We start from the raw sequence: 26,711 nt of genomic DNA, 5'->3' as shown, positions 1-26,711 counted from the left end.
CATTCATCCAAATGTAATTGCAGTTCAGCAATGAGTGAAGGGAGTTAATTCTTGCATGGGCTGAATTTTGCTTCATTGCAACTTGAATTCAGGCAAAAGCTGTTTGAATTTCCATGGGGAGTAAGAAAGGTGTATTTTAATATCTTTTATTATCACAGTCCCTTCAGAACATCTCTCCTTTTGTTTATTTGGAGAGAAAAATCTACCATTAAGTGATTTGTTAAAATATTAAAACGCCAGTTTGGCTGGCTCTCAACAAGAACGTAGGCTTCTATTATAACATATTGGGAGCTTTCAAACCAAAGCAATTCATAATAAATTTATTCAAATTGACATATTTCTGGTTATAATGTCTTCATTATTTCTTCAGAGTTATGAAACATGAATTATATCACTGTAACCACAACACTATTCAAGGAAATCTAATTTTCTGTGAAGTCTGTTTGAACAGTCATCATGTAGCTCAAGGCATACATTCAATTATTTTCTTCTACTGTTCCTTATATTGCTGGTATTCCAAAGGCTATAGTAATATTATAACCTCATTACATCTAATTCTAAAAAATATTCTTACTTGGCAGGTTCTAAAAATATATAGCAACATAAAAAATTAAAAATAATTACATCATTAAAATCTATTAGGCATACATTGAAGAGAAGTGCATTTCAGATTATTTTGTATATTTCACATACTTTCTCTTTAAGCAGTACATGCATCTTATCATCCTAGCCAGCAAACTAGCATGTATTTTATTGAATTCAGATAAAAACCAAATTAACATAGCATAGAATGCCTAAATCAGGAGAACCATCATTAAATGATCAACCTAAACCAAACAACAACTTTTTAAAGCAAAATAAAAAGGTTCTCCATAAGTATCTTTTCTCTCTTATACTTCATTTATTAAATTCTTTTAACAAGAATGAATTATAATTAAAAGGAAAAAAACCACAAAAACAAACAAACAAAAAACCCTCTGATAGCCTCTTTTATACTTTCTTAGGATGGAAAGATTTTTTTTCTCTCACTGCTGTCAGAAATGAAAGCCCGACCTGCAATTATTAAAGGTCTGAATTTGCATTTTTCAGCAATCCAGGGAAATGAGAGCAGGTATTGTTATCATCATTATCATTATAAAGTTCTTTGTCTGTGGATATTCCAACAAAGTTGCTGGTCAGCTGTTTGTTAGATGCTTTGCCAGCCATCAGATAATCTTATAGTAGATTAAAAAGAACAGCAAATTAAAATTATAGCTTTGTGAACTCATAGCTGTTAAATCCTCTATACACTAAAGTAACTGGATGCGGTGCCTACTGCTAGAAGCTAACACAGAAAAACTTCTGAAGCTAAAAATAATTAATGGATTTGCTGGTATAATCCAAACACAGTCCTCTTTCCCTCTAGTCATTTTTGTTAATACAGCTGGACCGGACAACCTCACAGAACTAAAACTCCCCTCAGCCAAGACCTCTCCAGGTTACTGTATTTAGAACAGGGATTTGAGGATGAATATTAAAGTCAAAATGACCCTTGGTAAAACCTTGCTGGCCTGAAGTGCCAATGAGAAGGATTGGGAGAACAGTCTTCAAGATCCCTGCTGGAGCAGCTGGAGGCAGTGTCTTCTCTGCCACAAGTCAGACCAGTTTAGGTGGCTCTTTGAGTAACTGAGCTGATAGAGTAAAAGAGGCAAACTCAGCTTTATTCTGTGAATGAATCTTTACAGACCTGCTATGGAACCTGTCCAAAACCAGCTCAAGCAGACACCCCCAGAAACAGTGTGTCAGTGTGTTATCTGCTGAAAGGTATCAGGAAAAGTGGAAGCCAAAAAGTTTACTGTTCCTAGGGAGGTTTGAAGTATGGCTATTGTATTTCCATTTTCTCTTACAAAGCACCTTTATCTGTATTATTTTTTTGCTATGATCAGATATATGTGTAACTCTAGTTTCCATGTGGAGTCAGTCTGGACAGGCGGAGTCCAGCACAGCATCCTTTGGTAAGTCTGAACCCTGTTTAAATTCTGTTGCTGTAGTGGTTGCTGTGGAAGACTCCAGTGGAGGGCTGCCACTGGCAGCTTTTCCAGCCTTCACCCAGGGCCAAGCAACAGCCCATGTTCAGTGTGCTGCAATGTGGCACAGGGGAGATGGAGTGAGGCACTAGGACCTCACACCTGTGTGATGCTTTGGAAGTGAGGCAAAACTGTATTCCTCTGCACAGGCAATCAACACCGTGTTTGCTTCCTGGTCCTGCACAAGGTGGAGAGCAGTGGGAGATGGTGTCTGCTTTTGGTGTTGGTTCCTCCTCCATCTGTCTACTTGTGTCATTCTTCAAAAGCTCTTGGTGCACCTTGCTGCAAGGGAGCTGTGGATGTGCCAGAAGGGCCTCCCAAACACGAGAGGTGGTGTGGTGTTAGCCAGGCACTGGGGAGAACGCTTCTGAGTCTGCCGTGTCGATTTGGGCAAGATCCTCCGACCTGAAAAGGTCTTCTGAACTGCTTGGCAGCAGTCAAATAGGGCAGGTGAGATATTGCCATTGTTCCCAGAGTTCAGGGGATTAATGCATTTCCACTGTCTGGTGGCTGCATAACTAAGGGAACAGAAACAATTAACAGCTACTGCAATTTGTTTTCATACTAGGATTCCATTTTTCAGGGAGTAATAGTGAGAATATATCGAATTGTTGACCCTTTGCAAGTGGGCTTCAACATAAATTAATTGTTGTGTAAAAAAATGAATTTTATGTTTACACTGCAATTTGTCTCTGAAATGGAGGCTCAATTAGAGTTTCAATGATTTACTAAAGACATTTTAAACATAATGTCCAAACAATGCTACATAAATTAAACATGATGTAATTGAGTGTAACACTAAGTGGCTCATCACTGTTGATTCATGTGGAAATCCCTGAAATTCTACTGATCATTATGCATTCATTCAGTATTAATGCAGATACCATATGTGCTTCCATAGGGATTCTAGTGTTACTCAGCATTCATTAAGTTTTAATGTACTATTAAAAAGGTATCAAAAGACCCATCTAAAAAACACTGCCACAAAGGTAGTTCATTTAAAGAGAGTTAAAGCAGCAGGTTTCACAAATCATTCCAATACAAAGTAGGGTAACAATGAATCAGCAGAAACAGTGCAGGAAAAAATAAGTGTTTGACTGCAAGCCAGACTAGAGTGTTTGAATTAAAGGCAATTCATTCGCCATGTTCCAGATTTCTGGACAGTTACTTGTATTTGTAGATCAAAGTACTTACCATTACTTAAGGTGAAATTAATGAACAAGTATATATCATATCCTTAAGGTGTTAAGTTCTTTTGTTCACTGGCCAGAGAACTGAAAAATCACCTGTGAATCGGGTGATCACATCTGTGAATAAACAGGACTTCACAAAATTCTATTCAGCTCGATATTTAGTGCTTTAGAAGCATGACACACAAACTTTTCTCAAATTTGATCTTGTACAGAATAGTTCTATCCTGTACGTGACTCATTACAGCAAAAGGAGACAAATTAAAAAAGTAAATGTGTCTAAGAGAAAAAAAATCCTCTTCCCAAGATATTGACAGAAATAATGCATAGGCATGCTCAGACCTACATACTTGTTTTGGCAAACTTTGATGATATATAATTGATAAAATGGCAAAAGTCAAACCTCAAATGCCCATGGCACAACTCCTGATGTTATGTAAAGATATGAGTGGCACAGAGAGTATTAATGGGGACTAATGAGTTAATGTCTCTTTCAGGAAAAGCATTGGGGAGGATCAAATTAGGCTAGTATGTAGAAGTTCACAACAAACAAAAAAATTATTTTTTAGACAGTGTATCATTAAGTCACAGAACTCCATGTCACAAAGGAATGTGTCACTGTTCAAAATTTATGGAAGTTGAAAAAATAAGTTGCCAAGCTTTTGAACCAGACTATTTAACACTATTAAATACACAGAAATCATCTTCACTTTGGCAATCTCAGAGCTAAAAACAGGTGAAAGTTTAGCATACTTGGGGGTATTACTTTGTGTATTTTATAATCTTATGTTTTTCCCTAAGCAAATACTTTAGAACATTGTCAAAGGCCAGATAACCAGCTAAATAAACATTCAGTTTGACCCAGCATAACTACTCTTCCTTTGTGCTCTGAAGCTAGTATTGCTTGAAGATACAATGATTAATCACTTGCATTCATGTAGCAACTTTTGTGTTGAAACACGGTTATGTCATCCTAGTCAGTTTTTAGGGGGTTTTGTTTTGTTTTAGTGGTTTGTTTTTGTTTTTTTTTAACTAAAGCAACCCTATTCCTTTAATCTCTCTTGACATGGTTTCTAAAGGTCTTGTTTTATTATCGTACCCAAATTGCCTTCCACTGTTAGACAAGTTATCTACAGAGTCACATTTCAATCTAAAATTCTGCTGCTTTTAACATCTTTATTTTTCACTTGGAGATTTGTTTGATTCCTACGTATGTTGTTTTCCCCACTGATGATCAGGAAACTCACATTTCACATCACCTCCAAATTATGTTTTTAAAGTAATATAATAGTTACATAAGACACACTTCCTTTTCCTGACAAATATGGTCTAGCAGACCCTTCCTTATACCTTCTCAGCCTTTTATCTATAGTTGGCAGCAAAGACAATGTCTTTTATTTCTATTGCACTTCCAAGCACACCCGACAGTCTAAAGTAGTTTTGTTTTACTTCAGAAATTTTCTTTAAAAGAACACAACAGCAGACAGAGTTTGAATAAAATGAAAAAAAAATCAGTGTCGCCATTTACAGGTAGAACGTTGCAGCCCATGTCTCCCAGACCTCCCTCTCTCGGGGTTCCTTTTCCTGAGGGTGAACTTGATACCGAGAGCTTGTGCCTGTGTCTCATGGCAGCTTCTGTTAAAGCTCTTACCACAGCTCACAGTGGGGCTCAGGTAGAGGTTACACAGATGTGTAAGAGATGGGCAAAACATGCTTGAACAGCTGGGGCTGCCCGCAGCTCAACTGCCTTCTGACCACTCAAGAACCACCAGCGCTGCTTTTGAGGAGGGTTCACAGTCTGCTGATCCTTGACAGGGAGGCACCGACCTGTGCAGCTGCATGGCTGCCCATATTGCTCCCAATTTTAGTCCTCTGCAATTTAAAAAGGAAGTTTTCTGCAATCCACTTCTTCAACCTTTGCTTCACCTCCTTGTTTCACTTAGGTGCAGAGTTTAGAGTTACAGCAGCTTGGCCTTCATAGCACAGGGATTTCCTTTCTGGTACATGCACTCTGAAACTGCAGGTGGCCAAATACACTTCAGTTAGCAGAATGCAAGTGTTTAATTAGCTTTTAGCAATTGAAACAATGGAACAGTGTCTGCTGATCAGGCCAATCATGCTGTTTAACCAAAGGTGACCAATTGCAGCTCCTTCTGCGTTCCATGTCCCCATTTAATTCAAGTATTTAATTTAGAAAACTGCAATCAGCTTAACTATTTAAAATATTATTTTTATTGCATTGTTGATAAATCAGAGCTATATAAAGCCTTAAGCAAATGTGAAATAAATTATTTTTTCTTGCTTTGCCACTTCAGATTAGTGTGACTATAGCCTGTTAGATTGTAGTCTTACTTGCTCAGGATCACACAGGAGAAATAAAAGGAAAAAGAGACCTTAACAAACAGGCAGACAGACACATGTAGCTATGGGGAAGTTACAAAATTCTGAGTCCAGCTATAGTTTATTAAATACTTTTTAACTAGAAATATTGTAACCATTAGTAAGTGTTCTAGTGGTTAATGTACACCAGCACTAGCACACCGAGTACACTAGCACTTGTAAACAACCAATGTTGGCCAGATTTTTTTAACAGCTTTTGCAGGTTCTGTAGAATTTAACTCTCCCTCAGCCCTGAGCTGATTGTCTGCTTCAATTCCTTTATACTCTTTTGGATGTTCATCACTCCACAGACAAGCCTAGTCTTTAACATTCACATTCCTTAAACTATTCTGTCACTGGTGAAGGTTTCCTTGGATGTCCGGTATTTTAGCGTGCTCTTGTTGCTCTGGCTGGGCTGAGATAAAACCTAACAGGCAAAGCTAAGTCTGCCCTGCTTAGTACTGAGATCAACTGGTAAAATAGATGAAGAGGCTAAAGAAAATTTATTCCATCAGTCTGGAAGACTAGGAATTCCTGAAGAATGCATTCCAGTATTGTCTTAATAATGACAGCTTATCACATTTGTTATTTGTAATAATAGTGACCCAACTGTCAGTAAAAAGTGTACCAGTTGTTCTGAGAGTACTGCAATGACTAAGGGTAAACTTAAGAATAAGCTTTCCACCCTACCCCCAAAACTCCTGTTATGAGCACTGTTTGGGAATTCCCAGACACTCATGGAAACTAATGCTTTAGAAATCACCAAGCAGATATGTTAACACAGCAGACAGTTGTTCTTCACCCAGAACAGCTGCTATCAACAAAGCAGCTACTAAAAATACACTCACTGTACAATCACAAACTAGTAACAGCAAACATCACTGGCATTTGTGTATAATGACACTGCTATGTCATGGGCACAAGACTGTTCTCAAAGGCTGGGGTGTTCACAGAGGAATTAGCAACTTACATTCCAATTTCACTCTTCAGAATTCTTTTTGGTACTAGAGTTCTATTTCAGTTGGGAATGATACAGCATTTGTTATTTCCAGGTCCATATATGCACAATCATTCTGAAATAATACTAATAATATTACTACTAAGTTGAAATTTCCTAAAATTATTAGTGTCCTTTTTGGATACATTTCTTTTTCCTTTGCCCAATGCTAAGATATTTTCTTTTATCACTGTATAAGCAAGTGTGAAACATGTTATTCCTGATCAGCATCCAGATCAAAAAAAACCCCATCCAGATCAAAACCAGCAAAATTCCTTTTATCTCTACCTCATCCCTTCTTCTTCTCCCTCCCATTATTTCTTTCTTGTAACTGTCTTGAGTAATTTAGGAATAATTTAGTCCATTAACAGTTTTGGCGGTCTCTTCACGGTGATGGAGGGACCTGAGAAGTGTTCATCTCCTCTTTCACTTAAACACTAGCTGGTGTACTGTTAGTGATTGTGAGGTTTAATACAGCTAAAAATGAGAAAACTACACATCTCTTCCAAATATGCTCCTTGAAGACATAAACCCACCAAAAAAGTAAATTGCTTGTGTTAAGAAGTAGGAACAGATGACAAAAAGTAATGCAATTTTATGTACAATATACTGCAATAGACTCTTGGCAAAGAGTTTCTGTGTTAGTTTCCCTACCACACAGCTCTTTCAAGGAAGACAAAATGAAATCAAGTAGTGAAGTTTTAACAACCTTAGTTTCCCATACTTGCAGATTTCATGTCATTTTATTAAGAACACCTTCCTTCCCACAAAGCTACCTAATCAGAAGTTTAAAAAAAAAAATCCATCTTAGCTGTGAATTTCAATTGGGTTGTATAAAATAATCCCCCATAGAAGGAATGCTTTTCAATTAGAAACTGTGAAACATTTTTACTGATACTGCTACAGCTTTGCTTTATCACCAAAATAGACTTCATAAGCAATCTGTCCACAACAAGTGATATTTCAGCTATGCCATCAGCAGCCAAGCACTGACAGAGCACCACAGCTCCAGAGCCTCAGACCATTCACAGCATCAACAGTTTCGGGCCCGTGATTGCGACAGCTCCACTCCAAACACACCATTTTGACTTCAGGCTCACAGTCAGTTAACAGACAGACAAATTAAGACATGTTCCCTTCTGCAAAGAGCTCTATTTGTTTGGCTACCAACCCACCTATTTAGTAATTTACATTTAGTCTTTTATCTTGCTGTAGTTGTCCAACACCTCATAGGATGCAGTCTGGCCAGGCATTCAAGGATGTACATCCTACTGCTCAACAGCTGGTTTTCTTTGTTTCTGTTTAACAGAAGTATTGCAAACCTTTTGGCAACTTAAAATAGGATTCTAAGCAGCTCCAGCTGAAAAGGTGCTTTGGCTGGTAATAGCTATCTGTAGTAAACAAAAGTATTAGGTGCTCTTAGGTATTAGGTATGTGTGATACCATGCTTCTTGGTCCATATTCCCATAATTTTCACGACTTCTTGGAGATCATAATGTTGTATGTTACAAGTAGCTGGAAGAACAAAGGCACTGATTATTGAATGTATATCCCAAAAATGGAGACACTGAGTGTTCTAACATCTTGCAGATGCAAAGTATAAGAGCTCTTACCTTGGCATTACAACCTTTAGTCATAAGAACATTTCCAAAAATTAGTTGGTGATGCTGTCCCAGCAAAACTGCTCCCTTCTCCAGGTACATCTGTAGTCTTAATTTTATTCTTCTGCAGAATAAATTTAAAAATATATCTTCTATAATTGCTAACAAGATCATTTTTTACTACCTAACTCTCTTTGCTTTGCTTGCCCTCCTTAACATGAAAGTCCTGGAGTCTGAACCGTGCACTGTGCTATGTGGATACCTGCTGCTTCTTCAAAGAACTGGTGCCGTAGGTCATAATGCTGTTTTGTCTGGACAATTACACTGACATTTCATTTACTTCAGTACCCTAACTTCCATTCCCAAACCTTTTAACTGGCATGCAAAAGCGAGGGGATTATAAGAGATAGGGCATAACTAGTTGCCTCCTGTTGGAAGACATCTGTGATACATGTTGTCCAAACTGTAAGTATTCTTGGGATCAAAAAACAGTCTGTTTGCCCTGCATATAAGGTATCCACAACAAAAATTAAATGCTGTCTTGCATGGGCTCACAGTTACTAGAAACACTTTTTACTCAAGCAGAAATGTTTTTATGGTTGAATAATGAATAAACACGTCAAGTTCATCAACAAGAGTTTCTCTAGTAGACTTTAATAGAAGAGTGTAAGAAAAAAAGCATGTATAGAAATATAATGGCAAGATTTAAAAATGTCTTACATACACATGTTGGAAGAAGAGGGAAAGATAAAGTTTTGCTAAACAGAATTGCTGGCTAGTAACAAAAAAGTCTCATTGAAGAGTTTCACAGTACTATAGCATGTGTAGACATTTCAGTTATCAAGCAAGTTGAGTAACACAAAGAAGAAACCCTAAAATTCACGCAATGTGGTTTTAATCTCTGTTACATAAGATGATATTTGCCTTCAGGAGTTCACATGAAAAGGCAGTTTATTTTTCATATATGGGACTAAGAAACACACAGTAGTACAGTTTTGCAGTCAAAACTAAAGAAAATAACAAAGTATGGTTATTTGAACTTTCCCCAAAACAAGAAACTGGACTTTGTTGATTTGTTTGAAAAAATGAAACAGCATACATATTTGTATCAGCACAGATGGAAATTAAAATAATTTTATGAAATAACTTTGGTCACCTTGGCAGAGAATACCATCATTTGAAAAAAAACTTGTAACCCCCCACACCCAGTGTATAAGGAAGAGACTCTTCATAATGCAGCCCCTCCTTTGGCAGTTACAGATGAGCGTCGTGTATGGGAATGCCTAAAACACAGACTTCACAACGAGCACAGACTAGAATCCAGGGAGCAAGTTACAATTTTCAAGTCTGCCCCTCAAGACACAATGAAATCTAGAATGTAACCCCAGTTAGAAACTAGAAAAGGCCCTATATCTTCTATTTCACTATTTTCAAGTGAAGGTTGAAACTTCCTGTTGCAGTCAGACACTGCAACAGATCTTCTGAACTACCATGTGAGCTTCCCCCACGCTCGGAATGAACTCTTGACTGGAGGCAAGAACAAGGAGGAGATGGAAGTGGTAACACACATTGATAGGGACAAGATACAGAAGAGAAAACAGGAGAGAACAGCAATGAAAAAATGTTCAGATCTCTTTATAAATTTTTATTTCCTAAAACATTCCTTAAAGGGTTTCAGCATTAAGTTAACACCATCACTTGTAATTGGTAATTGACTCGGTACTAGGAAAGTAATTAGACCTCTTTGAGATTATTGCACAAAAACCTGGTAGCAAACAATTTGAAAATGCACATGTAGATCAGTTTCTGAAACTGAGTTACATAATGTTTCTAAAGTACAAAAAATATATATTGTTAAAGAATGGAAACTAAATGCAATTGCTTAATTTTAAATCAAGTCCAGCATGGAAGTATTTTATTATGGCAAATACCCCAGGACGTGCTGCATGCATCCATAATGTAGCTTTTTCATCATGAGTGTGATCATATTTCCACCCCCTTCCCAAAATGTATAATCTTGACAAGAAACTCAAAATAGATAAAAAATAATGTGAAACATTTTCTTTTAATATATATTCCCATTTTAGCATTTAATGCTTAATCTATAAATAGATGTTCTCTGACACAAGCATGATTTATGTATTTTTGTGCTGTTTTAAGATTAAAATATTTTATATGAATAAGTCCAAAGCAGTTCATTTTTTAGTTATACTCTTAGTGAAAAAATATTCTATTTTATTAAGTATCAAAACTGGAATTTACTTTTTAGTAGTGACTATATGCTGTTGACTACTTAAAGACATAATTAGTTCACAAAAAGTATTGCTTATCTGAGTGCTAGATAAATACTATATAGAGATATTTAAAGAGTAGTTGAGAAACACCATGTAGTGCTACTGTTAAGAAAAGGTTTTGAATAGTAGAAAAGTTTCCAATAATTTATGTCCTGATTCTTTTGTGTGTGTGCTACCAGGAAAAAAATTACCAAACAGTAAAAATAATCTAAATACATATCCCAATTACTCTCTGCTAAAGGAATAAAACCATCTATTTTTTTAGACAGAAACAAAGTATTGCATTAAGATTTCTACTAATTACAATTTTAATTTAATAAAGTAACATGGAGGCAGCATGTGGTAGATTTAAGTTCATACAATCTGTTAAAGTAATACACAATCAAAAATTAATTATTTGATCTAAAACTTTTAGGTCGCTTCCAATCTGTAATTTCAGCATAGTGCTACATATTGTTCAGTCTTGAAGGCTAAAATGAAGAAATTTCAATTCTCATTCTGTCATAAGCTAAGCTCACCTACACCTTATCTTAAAACTTTTTAGCAGCATAGTCAGCTTTATAAAGAGAAAAAGGCAAAATATTACTATAATTTACATATTCTAATAATCTTTTCAAGGCATCAAAAGACCCAGTTTGAAATTGTTATAACCGTCGACAAAAATATATTAACATATACTTGCATTTACACTTTCAAAAATTTGTAGTTAGTATTAAGTTGGCCTATGAAGCAGTAGTAAAGTGCAAAATATTTGGTGTAATATCTAGGGATTAGCCTTAGCTTCTGTGGAATACAAAGGATTAAACCTGGCTCTTCCATTGACAGCTATGGTGTTTGATGGAGGACCAACCTGGAGGCAGGGTGGGGGGGAAAAAAAAGAAAAAGAAAAAAATATTAACAAAATGTTAAACTAAATATTCAGATTTTTATCTCTCTAATATGTTACACAGTGTTACTTCATTTAGTGGTTTTCTCATTGCAATGGAAGACCTCCTATATGATTTCTTATATATTCAACCATATATTCTACAGAAGTGCAAACAGATGACATTACTTAAAAACTTATTTTATCCTGACTAAAAATTTCATGTATTACTATTCAAAAGACACAATTTTTAGCCCTTCTCTGCACCTAGCTGCACAGAAATACTTGAAAAATATCACTAAACCAAACATTTTAATTAAATATTCAATAGACCTGATTTCTTACTAAATCTTCTAACACTTCTTTAAACAAGGTAATGTTTCTTTTATCAGAAGAAACCCTAACTTTTAGCACAGATAGCCAAAGCCTGATTTTCAGCAGTACTGCATAACCCAACAGCTCCAACTGCAGCTAATGGGATCTGTAGATGCTCCACAGCCATGAGAACCACACACCACAGCACACAGTTTACTAAACACAATGGAAACGTTCTCAAGAGGAAAAGAGCTAAAAAGAAACCTCACTTGACCCATTTTAGGTTAGTAATTACTGAGGGCCCTATTGAACAGGAAAGACCAGCAACACAAAAGGCCACAGATCTCAGCACTGCAAACTCAAAACATATTAAGTAAAACAGAGGGTGAAAAAAATTGAAGAACTTGGCAAGTGGTGCCAGGATTTTATTTTTAAAATGACTGTCAGAGCTGCAAGAAGAGAGAGTATGGTAAGAGGTAAAAAGAGAAGCAAGCACCTGACAGATGTCTCTCTCTCATCATTCAGATGGATCAGATTATTACTCCTTTTCCTGACTGCAGCATGATACTGGAATCTATGAGGTTTATATATTCTACGAGTCCTCACAATTCTCAAAAGCACTTTTGGGTGCAAATAACTTACTTACAAATCACTGATACGAAATGCTTCATTTCCCTGTCCTGCTACTGCTAGTTCTCCATGTTAAACATAAAATAAGACCATGTTTTTATTAAATTTGCTATAGGCCAAAAAAATCTCTTTCTGCTGTCAGACATACATACCTGTACCACAGCATATGCACTCTGAGAGCAAAAAGAACAGCATGTACAATTTTATGCTTGGCAAAACTTCAGTGAGTTCTTCACTGCATTTTGTTTGTGTTCCAGGGGTTTTTTTAAGCCTGGTTCAGATTTCTGTGCTGCAAACTGCTCTTCTTTATGGTTACAGCTTCTTCATAATTATAATTTCTTCTTAAAAAGTACAGCCCTTTCATCACCCCAGTCTCAACATGCAATTTACTGACAAAGAACATCTCCCACCCACAGAAGAGTAAGGGAGGGGAAGACCAATTTCAGTCATGATCTCTCTTCCCTTCCCCATGCCATTCTTATACCTAGACTGATAAAGACTATATGGATCAACTCTACGCTAAGACCATTTCTATTAAAAAGAATTAATAAATAAATGAAGTGTCATGTTATTCAGAATGTAATTATACACTAGAAGGAAAAAAAAATCTCTAAAATATATGCAAATAAAATCCAAACAGTATTTCCAGCAGAACAGATTTTACCTCTAACAGATTCTGAACAATACAGCATTTTCTTAAACTTATCCTGTTGTTAATATGATTTCTGACATGTGGTTAGAAGCAATTCCACAGTGTATTATGTGCCATTTTTACTAGCTAGAGATCAAACCCTCCTTGAGCATGCTTGCAACTTTTCCAGGAAACTCAGTCTTCCTATTCACTCTAGAAAGGATGGGAGATTTACAAAGCTCAGAGAGGCAATTGCACTACTACGCTGAAACAAAATCCCATGAAATGGAACATTTTGCTATCTGACCATTCACTGCAAGATTTTGACCCGAGGGAATCAAAGACTTCCATAAAACAAACAAACAAAAATGTCCCTTGTATCCACCTACCACACATCATTAGTTTCTTTCAAGTGGAAATGGGAAGAAAAACAAAAAAATACTGAATTTCTTTGACCTTCTGCAATGAAAAATTATCCCTCAAAACAGAATGCAAAATACTAATGTGAGGTCAAGACAACTTTGTGAGACTGTGATTGTCTGGTTGCAAACTTATAACAGCACAGTTTTTAGAAATGTAGACTGTTTAACCCAATGAGAGATATTTAGGTTAATTTTAGGAGAGAAAGATTTTAACCAGAGGGGGTCGGGGAAAATGGTCCTTTCAGGACTGTTGACAAAACATTGAGAAATAGCTTAGTTATGATGCCTAACAGATTAAGGACCTGATAAAGTCTAAGAAATAGGAAAACAGTCTTCAGAACTGTGTGTTATCCGCCTGCAAAAGGTTGCAGCTCCTTTAGGTCTAGAACAAAGCTGCTCAGCAGGCTTCTAAGGCCATACCATTTCAAACTATGTAAACACAAACAAGTCAGAGTTTATGGACGAGATACTTAACTGATGACCTAGAGATTTCTATTTCATTTCAGGAAGACTTGGATTACATGTGTACTGCATGAAAATACAGACATTTCAAACTCTGTGGGTGCATGCATCAGTTTATTCCACAAAAATGACTTTCTTCCCCACCTCCCTTCCCATTGTTAAGAGACCTCCTGGCAGCAGTTTGTGCCAAAACTAACTGCTTTTAGAATCAGGCATTAGTATGGTAATTCTGAAGGAAGTACCATGAGTTGCTTGTTTTGGATGCAGTGATGAGAACTCACCCTTTTCAATCTGGCAGCAGCCTCTCCAGAGCGGATTGCAGCCAGCAGGCTCTGGTGGATGTGTTCGGGGTCAGCGCGCGGGAGCGTCAGCGCGGTTTGTCTCTTGGTGACAGGGCGTGGGCGGCCAGGGGAAGCACCTGACTGCGCCTGACTGCCCTGCTCGCCCTGCACACGGCTGCCGTTCTAGAAAGGGAGGAAGCGGGGGGAAGAGAAGCCAAAAACTTTTAATCTGAATTAGTTATAAATGGAAATCTGAATCAACCTGGCACAAGGTTGCATAGCAAACTGCTGCCATTCTAGTGTTTGCTTGGTTCAAGATTTCTGAGATCAGCCACATTTCCAGCATAGCACAGTTTCCCTCTCAAGTAATTATGCCAGCAAAACTTTTTATCTTCATTCAAGTGTGCTTGTGGCATGACCACTTGAAGCCAAATGGATCAGAATTAAATTTAAGAAACCAACACACAGAACTATAAAGAACAAATCATAAGCACTCCAAATATAAAAAATAAGTATTACACGGGATAAATGACTATTTAATTTACACTTCTTTAAAGTAGGGGATGCTAATTATGGCAGGAAATAATTACTTTCAATCATCTGAATGATGCTGCTCTCACTTTTAACATTCCCCATATTCCTGCACTTCATTATAACGCTGTGCTACTGGTGGACACCACAGGGTGTTTTCCCTGCACAAAGACAGCGCTTTCTGACCAGGGAGTGACTCAGAAACAAGCCTTTACAGCAGCTGCACTCAATGGCACTGCATCCAGTCAATTAGTGTTAGAAATAAAGCTTACCTTATCCATTGGACTGTTCTGTGACCCTGCTGTTACGGTCTGTAAGGAAGGAATTTTCACTTCAGGCATGGAGGTAGCTGAGGAGAATCCAGCTGCCGAAGGGACAGAGGGGGGTTCCACTGGGAATTCCTCTCTCGGAGCCTGGCTGGTGATCGTACGTGTCTTATTGAATGATTGTGACCTTTTGACTGCAGATGAGACAGCAAGAGCAAAAGGGGATGGTCTTGAACTGGAGTATGGCTTTGGAACTGCAAAAGTTCTGAGAGTTCTTAGATTCAATGGTGCTGGAGGACAGGAGGGAAAATTTAAAGGCTTATTGCTTTTAACAGGTGAAGTGGAAGATTCAATGCTTTTTCCATCATCAACTTTTTCTTGATCTGCAGGAGGAGAGGGAATACTTGTTTTTTGTAAAGAAGTCCAATCAGGTGATGAGACTTTTTTACCCATCTCTGTATTCTTAACTTCATTTTGACTTGAATTAGGAGCACAAACTGTGCTTCTGGCAACTGCAGATGTCACATATTGACCTGAAGCTCTCCGTTGCATCTGCAGATAAAAAGAACTAGGCTTCATTGTAGGACTTAATGGACTTAATGCATTTGACTTGTCCTGAGTCTCAGAAGAAGCATTTGGATCTTCCAAGTTTAGCATCAGTGGGACACGCTGCTTGAAAGACTCTCTTTCCATCTGCTTGCCCTTGGTAGTAATCTCAGCTCCAGAGGTCACAGTATGTTCAGAAATGCTGTTCACTCTCTGCAGCAGACCATTTGCTGCTGCAGCTTCATTTTGTGAACCAACCTGTAAAGGACCCACACTTTTTGACAGATGAGGAGTTTCAGTTTGCACTATGAATTCTTTGGGGTCTTCCAAAGTAGATACCTCTTGATCCTTATGATCTGATAGAACTTCTGATTCCCAGCTCTTCATCATTTCTAAGAATTTTGGAGGCACTATCTTATAAGTAGTCATCCCAATTTTTGGTATGTAATCCCTTGTAATTTCATTAGCAGGTTTGGGTTTAGGTTTGGTGTCCTGTCTATAACAAGGGTGACCTTTTACAGGAGAGTCATCTGGAGTTTCAGCAGTTGTTTCTGGTGAAGCAAAATCACTGCCATTCATACAGATGTGACTCTGCTCTTTTACTGGAATTACTTTTTCATGATTAACTTCTTGTGTCTCAAGGTTTTGTTCTATTGAAGTATCTTCACTCTCCTGATGCATCCCATGCATCACTTGAACAAGGGAGTTGTTCTTCTCTCTGTTGTGTTGAGGGACCAGTTCTCTCAATGTGAATGATTCAACACCCTGAGGAACAATAATTTCCTTCTGTGCAGTCCTTCCCAAATTGCCATCCAAAGTCTGGATTCCAACATCCTGAGTTTTTACTGTATCCAAGCCAGTTTGATTTGTTTTGTCATCTCGCTTTTCTGAAATCAGTTGAGGATAATTCCTATGACTTACAGAGATGTCATTTTTACATGCCTGGCAGTTTGATAGTCTGTCAACTTCAAGCTTGTTATTTTCTCTAAAATCTACTGTTTTAATTTCAGCTGTCTGAAGTTCTTTCTCTTCTGTTGTTGGAATGAGTTTTGTATCACTGTGATCTTTAAGTTAAAGAAAGATTCCAAAATGAATACAAATGCCAAAAAGATTCAATCTTCCTCATTACATCATGAAGCTCTGTATTTAATAGTATTTAATAACTGTAGTAATTTATTAAAGTATTTAATAAATGTAACAAATTTAATAATTTAATAACTGTATTTAATAAAGCAGTGTATTTAATAACAATTACTAGCTTCTCACTGATGCTAATATTTTCCCTAAGCCTTTTAAAGGCTATTTAGTTATATATAAATATATCTAAAATATCTATTTGACTATTATTGCCAAATAATTGTATTCTAACTCAGGTATTCTCAATAAACAGATTATAGATGCCATACATCGACTTAATAGAAAAAACTATTCTAGGACAATTTTAAAAATGCTAATGAATTCAGTTTATTATATAGGCATCAGTGACTCAAGAACTCAAGGATTATTCAATATTTAATTAGATGCAGTTTTTATTTAGTTCCATACATTTGTGGCTTCTGTTCTTTAGTTTTAATGTTATAAATCTAGTCAATGACACATTATGTACTTGTACAACGAAACAACTGAAAAACATCTGGACAAGGTAATTTGCCCAACCTATTTTTCCTACCCTTTAGTTGGTCTGATAATTCAGTTTTCTACCTCTGGACTAAACATGCGATCATCTCCCAAACACATTTTAGTCAATTGTTTTAAACACAATATTGGGAAAAAATAAATTCTACAGGAACAGTCATATGGAGTGGTATTTTTGTGTAGGGGAAAAAATCCTCATTTCATGTATGCTATAAAATGGCAGTTAAAATTTATATCACATATACACAGGACTTGTGTTGTTATGATTTATCAACAGAGGTGTACTGAGTATAAAAGACTATGGAAGGCCTAATATATAAATCTGAAAATCAGTGTCACAAAAGCGTAAAATAAATCAGGCAGGTCACTAAATCCACCGAGAAATTTATGACCCATGAGATGCAGAGGATGTCGTCATTTTGCTTCAGATCAGTGTGTCACTTTTATTTGTGCTTAAAAATTTTTGCATTTTCATGCAGAAATCTCACCCTAATTTCATAAGCAAAGAACAACTGATGGCTTCTTTCCCCAGTGGGATGTGACAGCCATGTCACCCCACGTGGCAGGACTATCTTTGTGTCCAGCCTTCCCCCTCCTCAGCACTGTCCCACCCACACCATCCTGTAACAGCACAATACAGCTCTGACTACTGCTAACGCATAAATATATTAAAAACAATCCCAAAAAACACCAAAATTGCAGCCAATTCTTGCCACCTGATCTCAAAGAAAATACACTAGAGCTAGAGCAAGAAAATAATCTGATGATAATAACTCAGGAGTTGACTATATAGCCATTTCTTCAAAGGAACAGAAAAACTCAAGCTTCAAGTATTAACAAGTGGGAACTACTCACCATCAGTTTTATTTTGATCTAAAATTTTAAGCTTCCTGTCTGTTTGAAATCCAGCATCCTCGCTGCTTATTTTAGTCTGTAGTCCTCTGCAAAGCACAACAGTACATTAAATATGCTGGTATCATTCATTTCAGTAAACACAAGGAATGATGCAAGAGAACTGGCAATATTCTCCAAACACAGATGGACAAAACAGAACTGCTCTGCCAAACGCTGGAATACTCAACAGAATTGATTAAAAAAAAATAAAAAAAGAGGAAATGCTGCCATGATATTTTACCAAAATGACATGCAGCTCCACTTGCTTCTGTGTAAGCAGATGATCAGTCTTCCCTTCTCTTCTCCCCCTTCTTTTGTTTACATGTGCAGTTTGAACAAGCCACTTTCCAACAGCAACTCCATTCCACTGAAGCCACAATGATTTTTCACTCATATAAAGTGTTCTGACACCCCCCAATCCAAAATGTGTCCCTGACTTTGTCCCCACCACGCTGCATGAGACCCTGACTGTGTATGAACACATGAACTGAGCAGTACAGACTTCTCAAAGTAGTCCCTTTCAAGAAATACCTTGAGAACAGCAAAGAAACACACAATGTGTTACTTGCATATTAAACATCTTGCAAAGGCATACAATATCTGTTTCCCTCCTTTCATGGGGGACAAGAGAACTGCAAAAATTCTGAATAAACAGCTCATTTTTGGGGGGTAGAGAGGACATATTAAGTCCTTGGCTTCAAAAGGTAAATGAAAAGGGTAAAAATACTAACAATTTCCTAATAAAAAGTTATTAAAACTTAAAACTTTGCTCAAGATATTTTTATAATATGTAGTTAGAAATACTGGCATCATGAAGATTCCAAATTATTTGCCACATCAAATGCATTAGTTGCCAGAACCAATGCCTTGAGCTGACACATCTGCTTTCAATAATTTAAAATGATATAACCATCCATGCTCATGTTGCCTGTATAGTTGCAAACATACTGTAAGTGTCTCATAAATTGCTTAAGAGGAGCTTATGCTCTCAAAATTACTGTTGGAAGAAAGTTAAAGCTCAGTCCTGCACTCTGTACCCTTGCTTAGTTCTGTTCCTTTTAACACAGCTGGGTGATTGAGCTAAAACTATTAACAACAGGCAGAGCTAAATATTTTTAATAAGAATTTAAAAAAAAATCAAATCAAAACCCACCAAACCCAAAAGCCACAAAACACCACTGAGTATCATTATAGAAATTAGTGATTTTGACTGGAATATTTTGCATATGTCCCTGGTTTGATTTTACAAAAACACATCTCAAAGTAACTAGATCTTATATACATGATCAAAATTATCGAAAGTTTTCCAGAAATATAGTGTCAGAGGAACTCTACTCCTCCTTTTAGAATCCCCAAGATATTTCAGGAAGCAACTGCCAAACTCTAAAGCCAGAGTGCAGCACCTTCCAGCTGACTGTCATCAGGACTGTAAGACATGAAAGGTTACTGCCAGTTCATAGGGAGGAGAGGAAAGAAACATCCCCTGGACAATTAGGCAAACTGGCCCAATAACAAAGGCCTGATAAATTGCAAATTCAAGACAATTTATTAGATGCCCAAAGAAGAGAAACACCCCAGCAACTGGATTCACCAGGACAGAGTATCAAAGATTTTTGCAAAGCCACATTTGGCCTTGGACTGACAAAAATGTTCCTTCAAATGCAAGTTAAACCTCTCTTTACTACCTTGAAAGTTCTTGCCTACCAGGGCAGTCACACGTTTTGGCTTCAGCACAATAATCGAAATAGTTCTTTCAATTTAATTTGGGAACAGTAGCCAGCTTAGTTGCCCCAGGGAACAGAGAAATAGTGAATTACATTAACACAATGGGACTTCTCTGGACAATCAACATTTATTTCAAGCAGGCACTAACTCATGTTGGAAACCTGCTGAGTCAGGTAGTTTAACAAACATGCTGAAGGGCAAAGGTACAGCATCACCAGAAGGGAAAAAGAGCGGTTAAGGAAACTAATGTGTTTATTCTTTAAAAAAGCTGAATTAACTTGTTTTCCTGAGAGCAAATGGATTGAGACAAGTCAAGACCACATATGAGGAAAAGAAAAAATAAAAATTAAAGCAAAAACAAATGTGCAAGCAATAAGAATCATGTCCAAAAGAACAGAAATGGCTGATCCATCCATTTCCCCCTATCTGCAAAAATGAATTTGTATGTTTTTATTGAACTAATCAATCCAAATTTTTTTTGCAGCATGCTTCTCCAGTAAATACACTGGGCATTTTAGAACCGGGTTCAGCTTTTCTGGGCTCCAGCTGTTTGAGTAGTAAGGAAAGGGAAGATAGAATAGAATAGACTGCAGAACACTTCACTGTCATTTTTGTTGAAAAGCTTCATGAATTACTGTGCACAGAAGAGTGCTACAATGAAAGCTAAGCATACTAAAGCTCATTCTTCTCTCACAATTCTCTATTCTGTGCTTCACAATGAAACAGCATTCTGCATTTTATCTGCCTCCCCCATTGTCCCCCCAATGCTCCTTTCTTTGTCACAAAACGTACTTACTTGCCATCTGTGCTCATATTTTCTTGTTTTTCTTCCTTGAAGCTTTGCGAGTTGTCTGTGGGAACACTGCCAGGAACAGGAGCTGATGAAGCAGGATCATTTTTGTCATTTTCCAGTGGTACCTCAGCAGAGCTGAAGGCTTCAGTAACCTCTCCCATCCCAGGAGAGGTATTGGTACTTCCACTGTCCTCTCCCTGTTGCACACCTATCTCTTCCCTTTCATCAATTTCTTCCAGGTTGTATTCTGAGCTCCTGACATCTACACTCACAAAAGAAAAGAAAAGAAAGTAAAAATACACCCAAACCAACAAAACTCAAGCCAACTCACAGCTTTCAATGCAGGTTGTAGATTAAAAGGGACTGTTCAAGGCAGCCTAAATAGAAATTTTGAAGACGGAAAATGACTTTTTTCATAATTCAGGTAAATAAAAAAAAAAAATTTAAAAATCAGATCCATTCAGACTTCACAGAATTCTCTAGTTCTTTTCAATTCTCTCTCTTGACACAAGAATATGCTGATCACCATGCTACTGTCCATCTGGTTCTGTATCTGTACCTAATGTAAAACATTTACCACATTTAATCCAAGAATTGAATTAAGATTGTTAAATATATTTTTATCTCATAATCCCAAATTTCATGGAGGTGGACAGTTGCTTTTACCCAGACCTCTTGTACATCCATTAGCTTTCCAGTGAGTTTTAAAACACACAGTTTCTCTATATCAGAGTAGGAATGTTCAAGAACTAAAGAGTAACCCAAAAATCAATTTTGCCAATGGTTTGCACAAGTTTCATCATTACCATCAAAAATTTCCCATAACCATCCTGAGTATATTGAAGTGTCTTGTGCAGTGCTTCATGTTACAGTAGAAAAATAAAGTTCACAGAAAAGTGCTAATCCATAAAAATACTGACATTTGCAGCCAGAGCATAGTTAAACTAAAAGGTTGAGTTGCTGGATTAGGACACAGATAAATCAGTGCACTTGAGGTTGAACTAATAAATACACCTGACCAGGGTACTCCCATCCCTTTTGGGTGTGCTGACACCTGTTAGAAACAAGCCTTGCACTTGGACAATTAGGTTTCAGTCTAAGTAGCATCAGTAAATTTTCAATTGTAAACCAAAGTCAACAAAGAGAACACAAAGGAATACTGGAAAGTCACAAATCCCAGAGTACAAAAAAAAAGTCAGATTGACTTTTTTTAGCAGCTGGTATCCTACAATTCTTCCAGTACCTGTAGAGAAGTACAGTGTTAGAGAAAAGTAGTAAGAGGATGTATGCATTGGAGAAAAGCTCAGAACAAAAACTTTGATGTTTACAATAGAGCCATTAGCTAAGAGTTTGGTAATACCAAAGATACTCATTCAGAGTTACAGAAAAACTACAAAAGCCAAACATTTTACTATTTAATTCTTGGTTTTATAGTGCAATCTTGTAATAGTGTGTTGTAGTTACACATGAAGCAATGTGATCAACACATGCCACAGTGCTGAATGCAAAAGGCAATTTAGATCCCCAAGGAAAGAAAGGCAAGACTGCAAAGTGCTGCAGGTGAGCTCCTTCCATGTGGTTTCAGCACAGGTACATACAAATCTGTCACAATGCTAGTACAGGGACTCCTGCAGGTTTACTAGTCACAAGGGCCTTCTTTTCTCTTCATTGTGTACCAACCCCTTTTCCATCTAGGGAAAACTCATACCCAGCAGCCTCATACCTTGGGGGATCATTTTAGTGATGGCAGTATCACTTCATGTGTGACAAGTTCAATATGTATGTCAAAATGAACAAACAAAGCATAACAGAATGTGAGCAAACATTAAACCTGCTAAGATTATCCCACAGCCCATAACTGGCTCTCTAGAACATTGCCTCCTTCACTGGTGAGACCTATTGTGCTACAGGCCTGAGCTGTCACCAGCTACAGGAAAACTGAAATTTTCAGTCTAAATGCTCTATGGAAACCTGAATTATACAACAAAGAATAGCCATAACTTCTGACAAGAGAAATGGAAGCATTCTGGAGCTGCTCTGGCTTTGTGCCCAGGCACTGCTGTCATTTCTCTGCTGCTTTTCCTCTGGAGAGGAGTGTAACAAAGGCTGAGTTGTATTTATCCTCCTGGGATGGAAGCTTAGCTTGGGTTGGTAGGAGACATTCCTGATGTTCCTGCTACATGAAAGTCTGTTCTTTGCTGTGCTAGAAACACTTCCAAGTTTTGGGGTGGACTACCTTGACCTACAAATGGATAATACCAAACAATAACAGCCCTCACACTTCTTCAAAAATGCTCTACCTCATTTATCAGCATAAGAACAACCTTGCTTGCTAGTGGATTTTATCTGTTACTGGGTCTCATTCCAGACCCGGGCTGTCACTGCTGCAGCAGAATAAAATCTGAATACATTTGAACACAAACAACATTTAACAACCGTCCTTCACTTACACCAAGCAGGGAACTCCCTAGGGGAGCAGTTCAGATTCTGATTTGTTTCCAAACCCTCAGTCTACAGCTTTTACATACAGCATACTGCTAGGAAGAGCTTACAGCAATACCGGCCATATCCTGTTGCCTTATTGCTTATACCCCCTATCCGTAGTCCCATATGTAATTCAAATTGCATTTCTACCTGCATATAGTTTATTCTTTGAGAACATTAGCCACTGAGTTTTCAGTAGCCCTAAACCAATACAGTTAGAGTTACAGTGTGTCACTGTGAAGGTAGATATACAGGTAAGTACACACACACATATATACACATATATATGTATGTACACACACACCCCTGATGACTGACAGACCAACTGCAAGCCTCCCTTGAGCAGTAATACCCTTTGCCCAGCACACAGATCAGGTTGGTGCTAGTCTGTAAGCTCTCACACTCGTAAGCACCAGAGCTGGAAAGCCTGACTACATCATGCAAATCTGCTCTTGACTCTACAGCCCCTAACACGGAGCTTAAGAAATACTGTAACCAATAGGATTATATCGAGGGATTTGTTTGATGGAAAGTTTTCTAAAGATCTCTAATTTCAAAATTTGTTTTGAATACTGTTTTACCATCTTCCCTAGAAAAAAGAAAGACTAAGCATTAATTAAACTTTGGGAAGGTGAACAAAAATCATAATTGATAAAGAGAATTGTTGTTTATAATCCCAAATGTTCACACTAATTCTCTGTCAATGTTTATTCTAGTAGACGTGTGTCTTCAAACTACTTTTGTCAGGGTACATACTGTTTTTACTCCATGGGAAAACTGCCATTTCACAAGAGAAATGTTGCCTATTCCGTACTGTATAGCTCCACTTAATGTGGAGTATGTGTCTAAGTAGTGCACAGCTAACAGACACCAAATTGAACATTTGCAGTGCTGCATTTCAGGGCAAAAGGTGACACTGCATTTGCAGCTTAGGTTTTTCTGCTTATTTGCTGAAGTAGCACTGCACAACAGAACTACTCTGGAATGACAGTCACAGCCAAAAAACCCTCACAATGCTTCCCAGGTGCCTGAAAATCAAAGCAGTAGTAATACAAATGGAAGGAACTCTGTAGTTTTTGTAAAGTTAAAATTATGCAAAGCTTTGCAATTTAAGTGATACTAAACTATTTTATCCACTTAAAACAATACCCAGACATGGATAGTTTTCAGACTAGGAACAGGACAGGTGTACTGTGTGATTTTGCTGCAGGTTAATATTGGTTCTCCCAGCATGAGGGGTTTTGCTAAAAGGACCCTTTATACACAGGCCTCACAACAGTTTCAGAGATGCCACCAGAGAGCAGCAGTATCCCATGAGAAAAAAAGAGGCAATGAAGCTGTGCTATGTGACTTATATGTACATATGTACAGAAAAAACTGCACTACAGTAAGTCTTCAGCAAAGGACACTGCATGAAGACACGAGGAAAACAAGAGACTGAAGAGTGGCACTAACTGCAGAGGTAAATCCAAGGGCTCAACACAGACTATGCTAAGCCCAGTAAAGATGATGACCTTTTTCTATTTCTTTCCATTACACCTTAAATTAAAATATTTAATTACAGAACTCAAATGCCTCTAGCAGAAGTTTCAAAAATCTATGGAAAAATAAACAAGCCATTTCTTTGCACTTCAGGGTTGTTTATCTACACAGCACTTGGACATTACAGTAATGGGAATGGCAGAATTTCTAGCACAGATCAACAATCTTAAGACAGAAACAAGTACAAGGAAACAAAAAACTTGATTTAATCCCACAGTATGATAAACTTGCCCATTTCAGACCTATTGCATGCAGATAGATAGTTTTCAACACACAAAATTCAGTACTAATAAACGAACTACTCGCTCAGAATTAACTATTCTCTTTCATCTGCTGCCACAGCTATGACAAGGAAAGGTTACTACTTCATTAGATCTTCAAGCCCAGACTCCACAGTATAGGTTCACACTCCCATTTATTACACTACATATTGTTTCTGTTGATGTCTTTTCCAATAATTCACATAAATTGCCCTAAACAAAAACCAAGCCCAAGATTACTGATTACTGATTTTTTATTTTTCCCCCTTTGCCAGAGACCTAGCATCCTAGAAGAAGACTTTTTCAGCTTTTGTGGTACATTTTTGTTTTACTATTCCACACAATTTGACTGGCATCCAGAATAAAACAGCTGGAAAACGACTTAAAAATTCCTGTGAACCAGCACAGTAACTGAGTGCTTATTTAGCCTCATATAATGACAGTAGCACTCCACAGGCTTAGCATTTATGCACTTCATTCTTATTAAATGCATTGAAGGGTTATTCTTTCAGACTGCACCGGCACTGATTATTCTAAAAGCTTTTGCAAATTTTAGAAAACTTCTAGATGTTGAATCTTGTAGCTGAACCCTACAGTCTGGTGCTTACAAACAACAGTATTTCACAGTACAAACTGCATAAATTTAAAAAAGCATTATGTTCAGCAGCCAAATAATTGTATTTTAAACAGCTATACTTTCATATATCACATTTTTCCCATAACACTTAGCAAATAATTTAATGTATAAACAACTATTTATGCATTCAGTTTAGATTTACAACTTATGTTTTCAAAGGCTGTTCAGATGCCAACCAAAAGCCAGGCACAGATTTGCTCCTGCCCCTATGTTATGCAGGTCAAGAGCAGCACAAGGCAGAGTTCTAAAAACAACACTGGGCTTTAGCTTTTGAAAAGCTTGTTATGAGGTACAAAAAAAAAAAAAAAGTCACAGAAATTCTGGATAGTTCTTCTCTGTAACTTGTGAGAAAGGAGAGAAAACAGGGATAATGTTTAGTTTATTAAATGTAAAGCACAGATACCAATACAAAGTATATTGTATTTGTTTCTCTAGACAACAAATGTAAAACATCCTTATTTAAGAAAGCTGTGTTTTTACTTGAAAAGTTAATTGATCTGAAGCATTAAAATTAGCTCTATACTTATGGCACATCTATAGTATAGTAATTTATTGCTATGAATTATCATAACTTGCTATGAAGTAAATTTATCAGTACTTTTGTAGAAAGAACTAACCTGTTTCAGGCTGCATTTCAGTGGCTCTTCCTTCTGCTTTAGTGGAGGCTGATTCTGTTGACTCTTTTACTGCAAAAAGTGAAGCAACAACCTTTACCACCTCTCAGTTTTGGCACCAACAAAAGTTCTAGATAAAATGTTAGACTGTGGTCATAAAGACTAGTGGTTTCTTCAAGAAACTCCTCTGAGGTAACTAGTGTTCATTGTCACATTTTCCAGATATTTTAATCTCAACTCTGAAGTATTTTTGAACCAGAAAACTGAATTTTTGATCAAATGGAAGAATTACAAAAAAACAAGTGGACTTTCTCCAAGATTCTTCTAGTCAGTCCATTTGCTATTATAGTCTCTCTAATCCAGAAGCTGATCTTTTCTCTCCACCCCAAGCAGTCCCTTTCAGTAACATAAACACAATTCTGTACTTAACCAAACTATAATTAATTTGGTATTGTCTGGGGTTTTTTCTGATCTGCATGCTCTAAATACCTCTTTCTCGCACTTGTGGGAAAACAACAAGATCGGTGAGGAGGATTGTGAACACACCCAAGTGACTTGCAGTAATCACTTATACATGACATTAATTCCTAAGTCCCCCACACATATAATATTAATTGCTGTTTAATGTTGTGTGTTTGACAAGTGGAACAC

The 26,711-nt window shown here is 37.2% G+C and overlaps 1 protein-coding gene across 6 annotated transcripts in view; it reads right to left on the bottom strand.

The window, feature by feature from the left end:
- Positions 1 to 9,857: 9,857 nt before the first annotated feature.
- Positions 9,858 to 26,711, bottom strand: part of COBLL1 (cordon-bleu WH2 repeat protein like 1) — a 77,962-nt gene continuing 61,108 nt past the window's right edge. For all 6 annotated transcript variants that reach the window (XM_063400636.1, XM_063400630.1, XM_063400634.1 and 3 more), the window contains 6 exons: positions 26,064 to 26,132; positions 20,527 to 20,785; positions 17,967 to 18,052; positions 14,937 to 16,540; positions 14,134 to 14,316; positions 9,858 to 11,377 (listed from right to left, as the gene is read on the bottom strand). In XM_063400636.1, the coding sequence (XP_063256706.1) occupies positions 11,291 to 11,377; positions 14,134 to 14,316; positions 14,937 to 16,540; positions 17,967 to 18,052; positions 20,527 to 20,785; positions 26,064 to 26,132 (2,288 nt within the window). In that variant the 3' untranslated portion in view covers positions 9,858 to 11,290. The remainder of the gene's footprint in view (positions 11,378 to 14,133; positions 14,317 to 14,936; positions 16,541 to 17,966; positions 18,053 to 20,526; positions 20,786 to 26,063; positions 26,133 to 26,711) is intronic.

Source organism: Prinia subflava, chromosome 6 (assembly GCF_021018805.1).
Source record: "Prinia subflava isolate CZ2003 ecotype Zambia chromosome 6, Cam_Psub_1.2, whole genome shotgun sequence".
NCBI lineage: Eukaryota > Metazoa > Chordata > Aves > Passeriformes > Cisticolidae > Prinia > Prinia subflava.
Note: the sequence above shows the minus strand (reverse complement) of the source record. Positions and strands in the feature narration are given on the sequence as shown.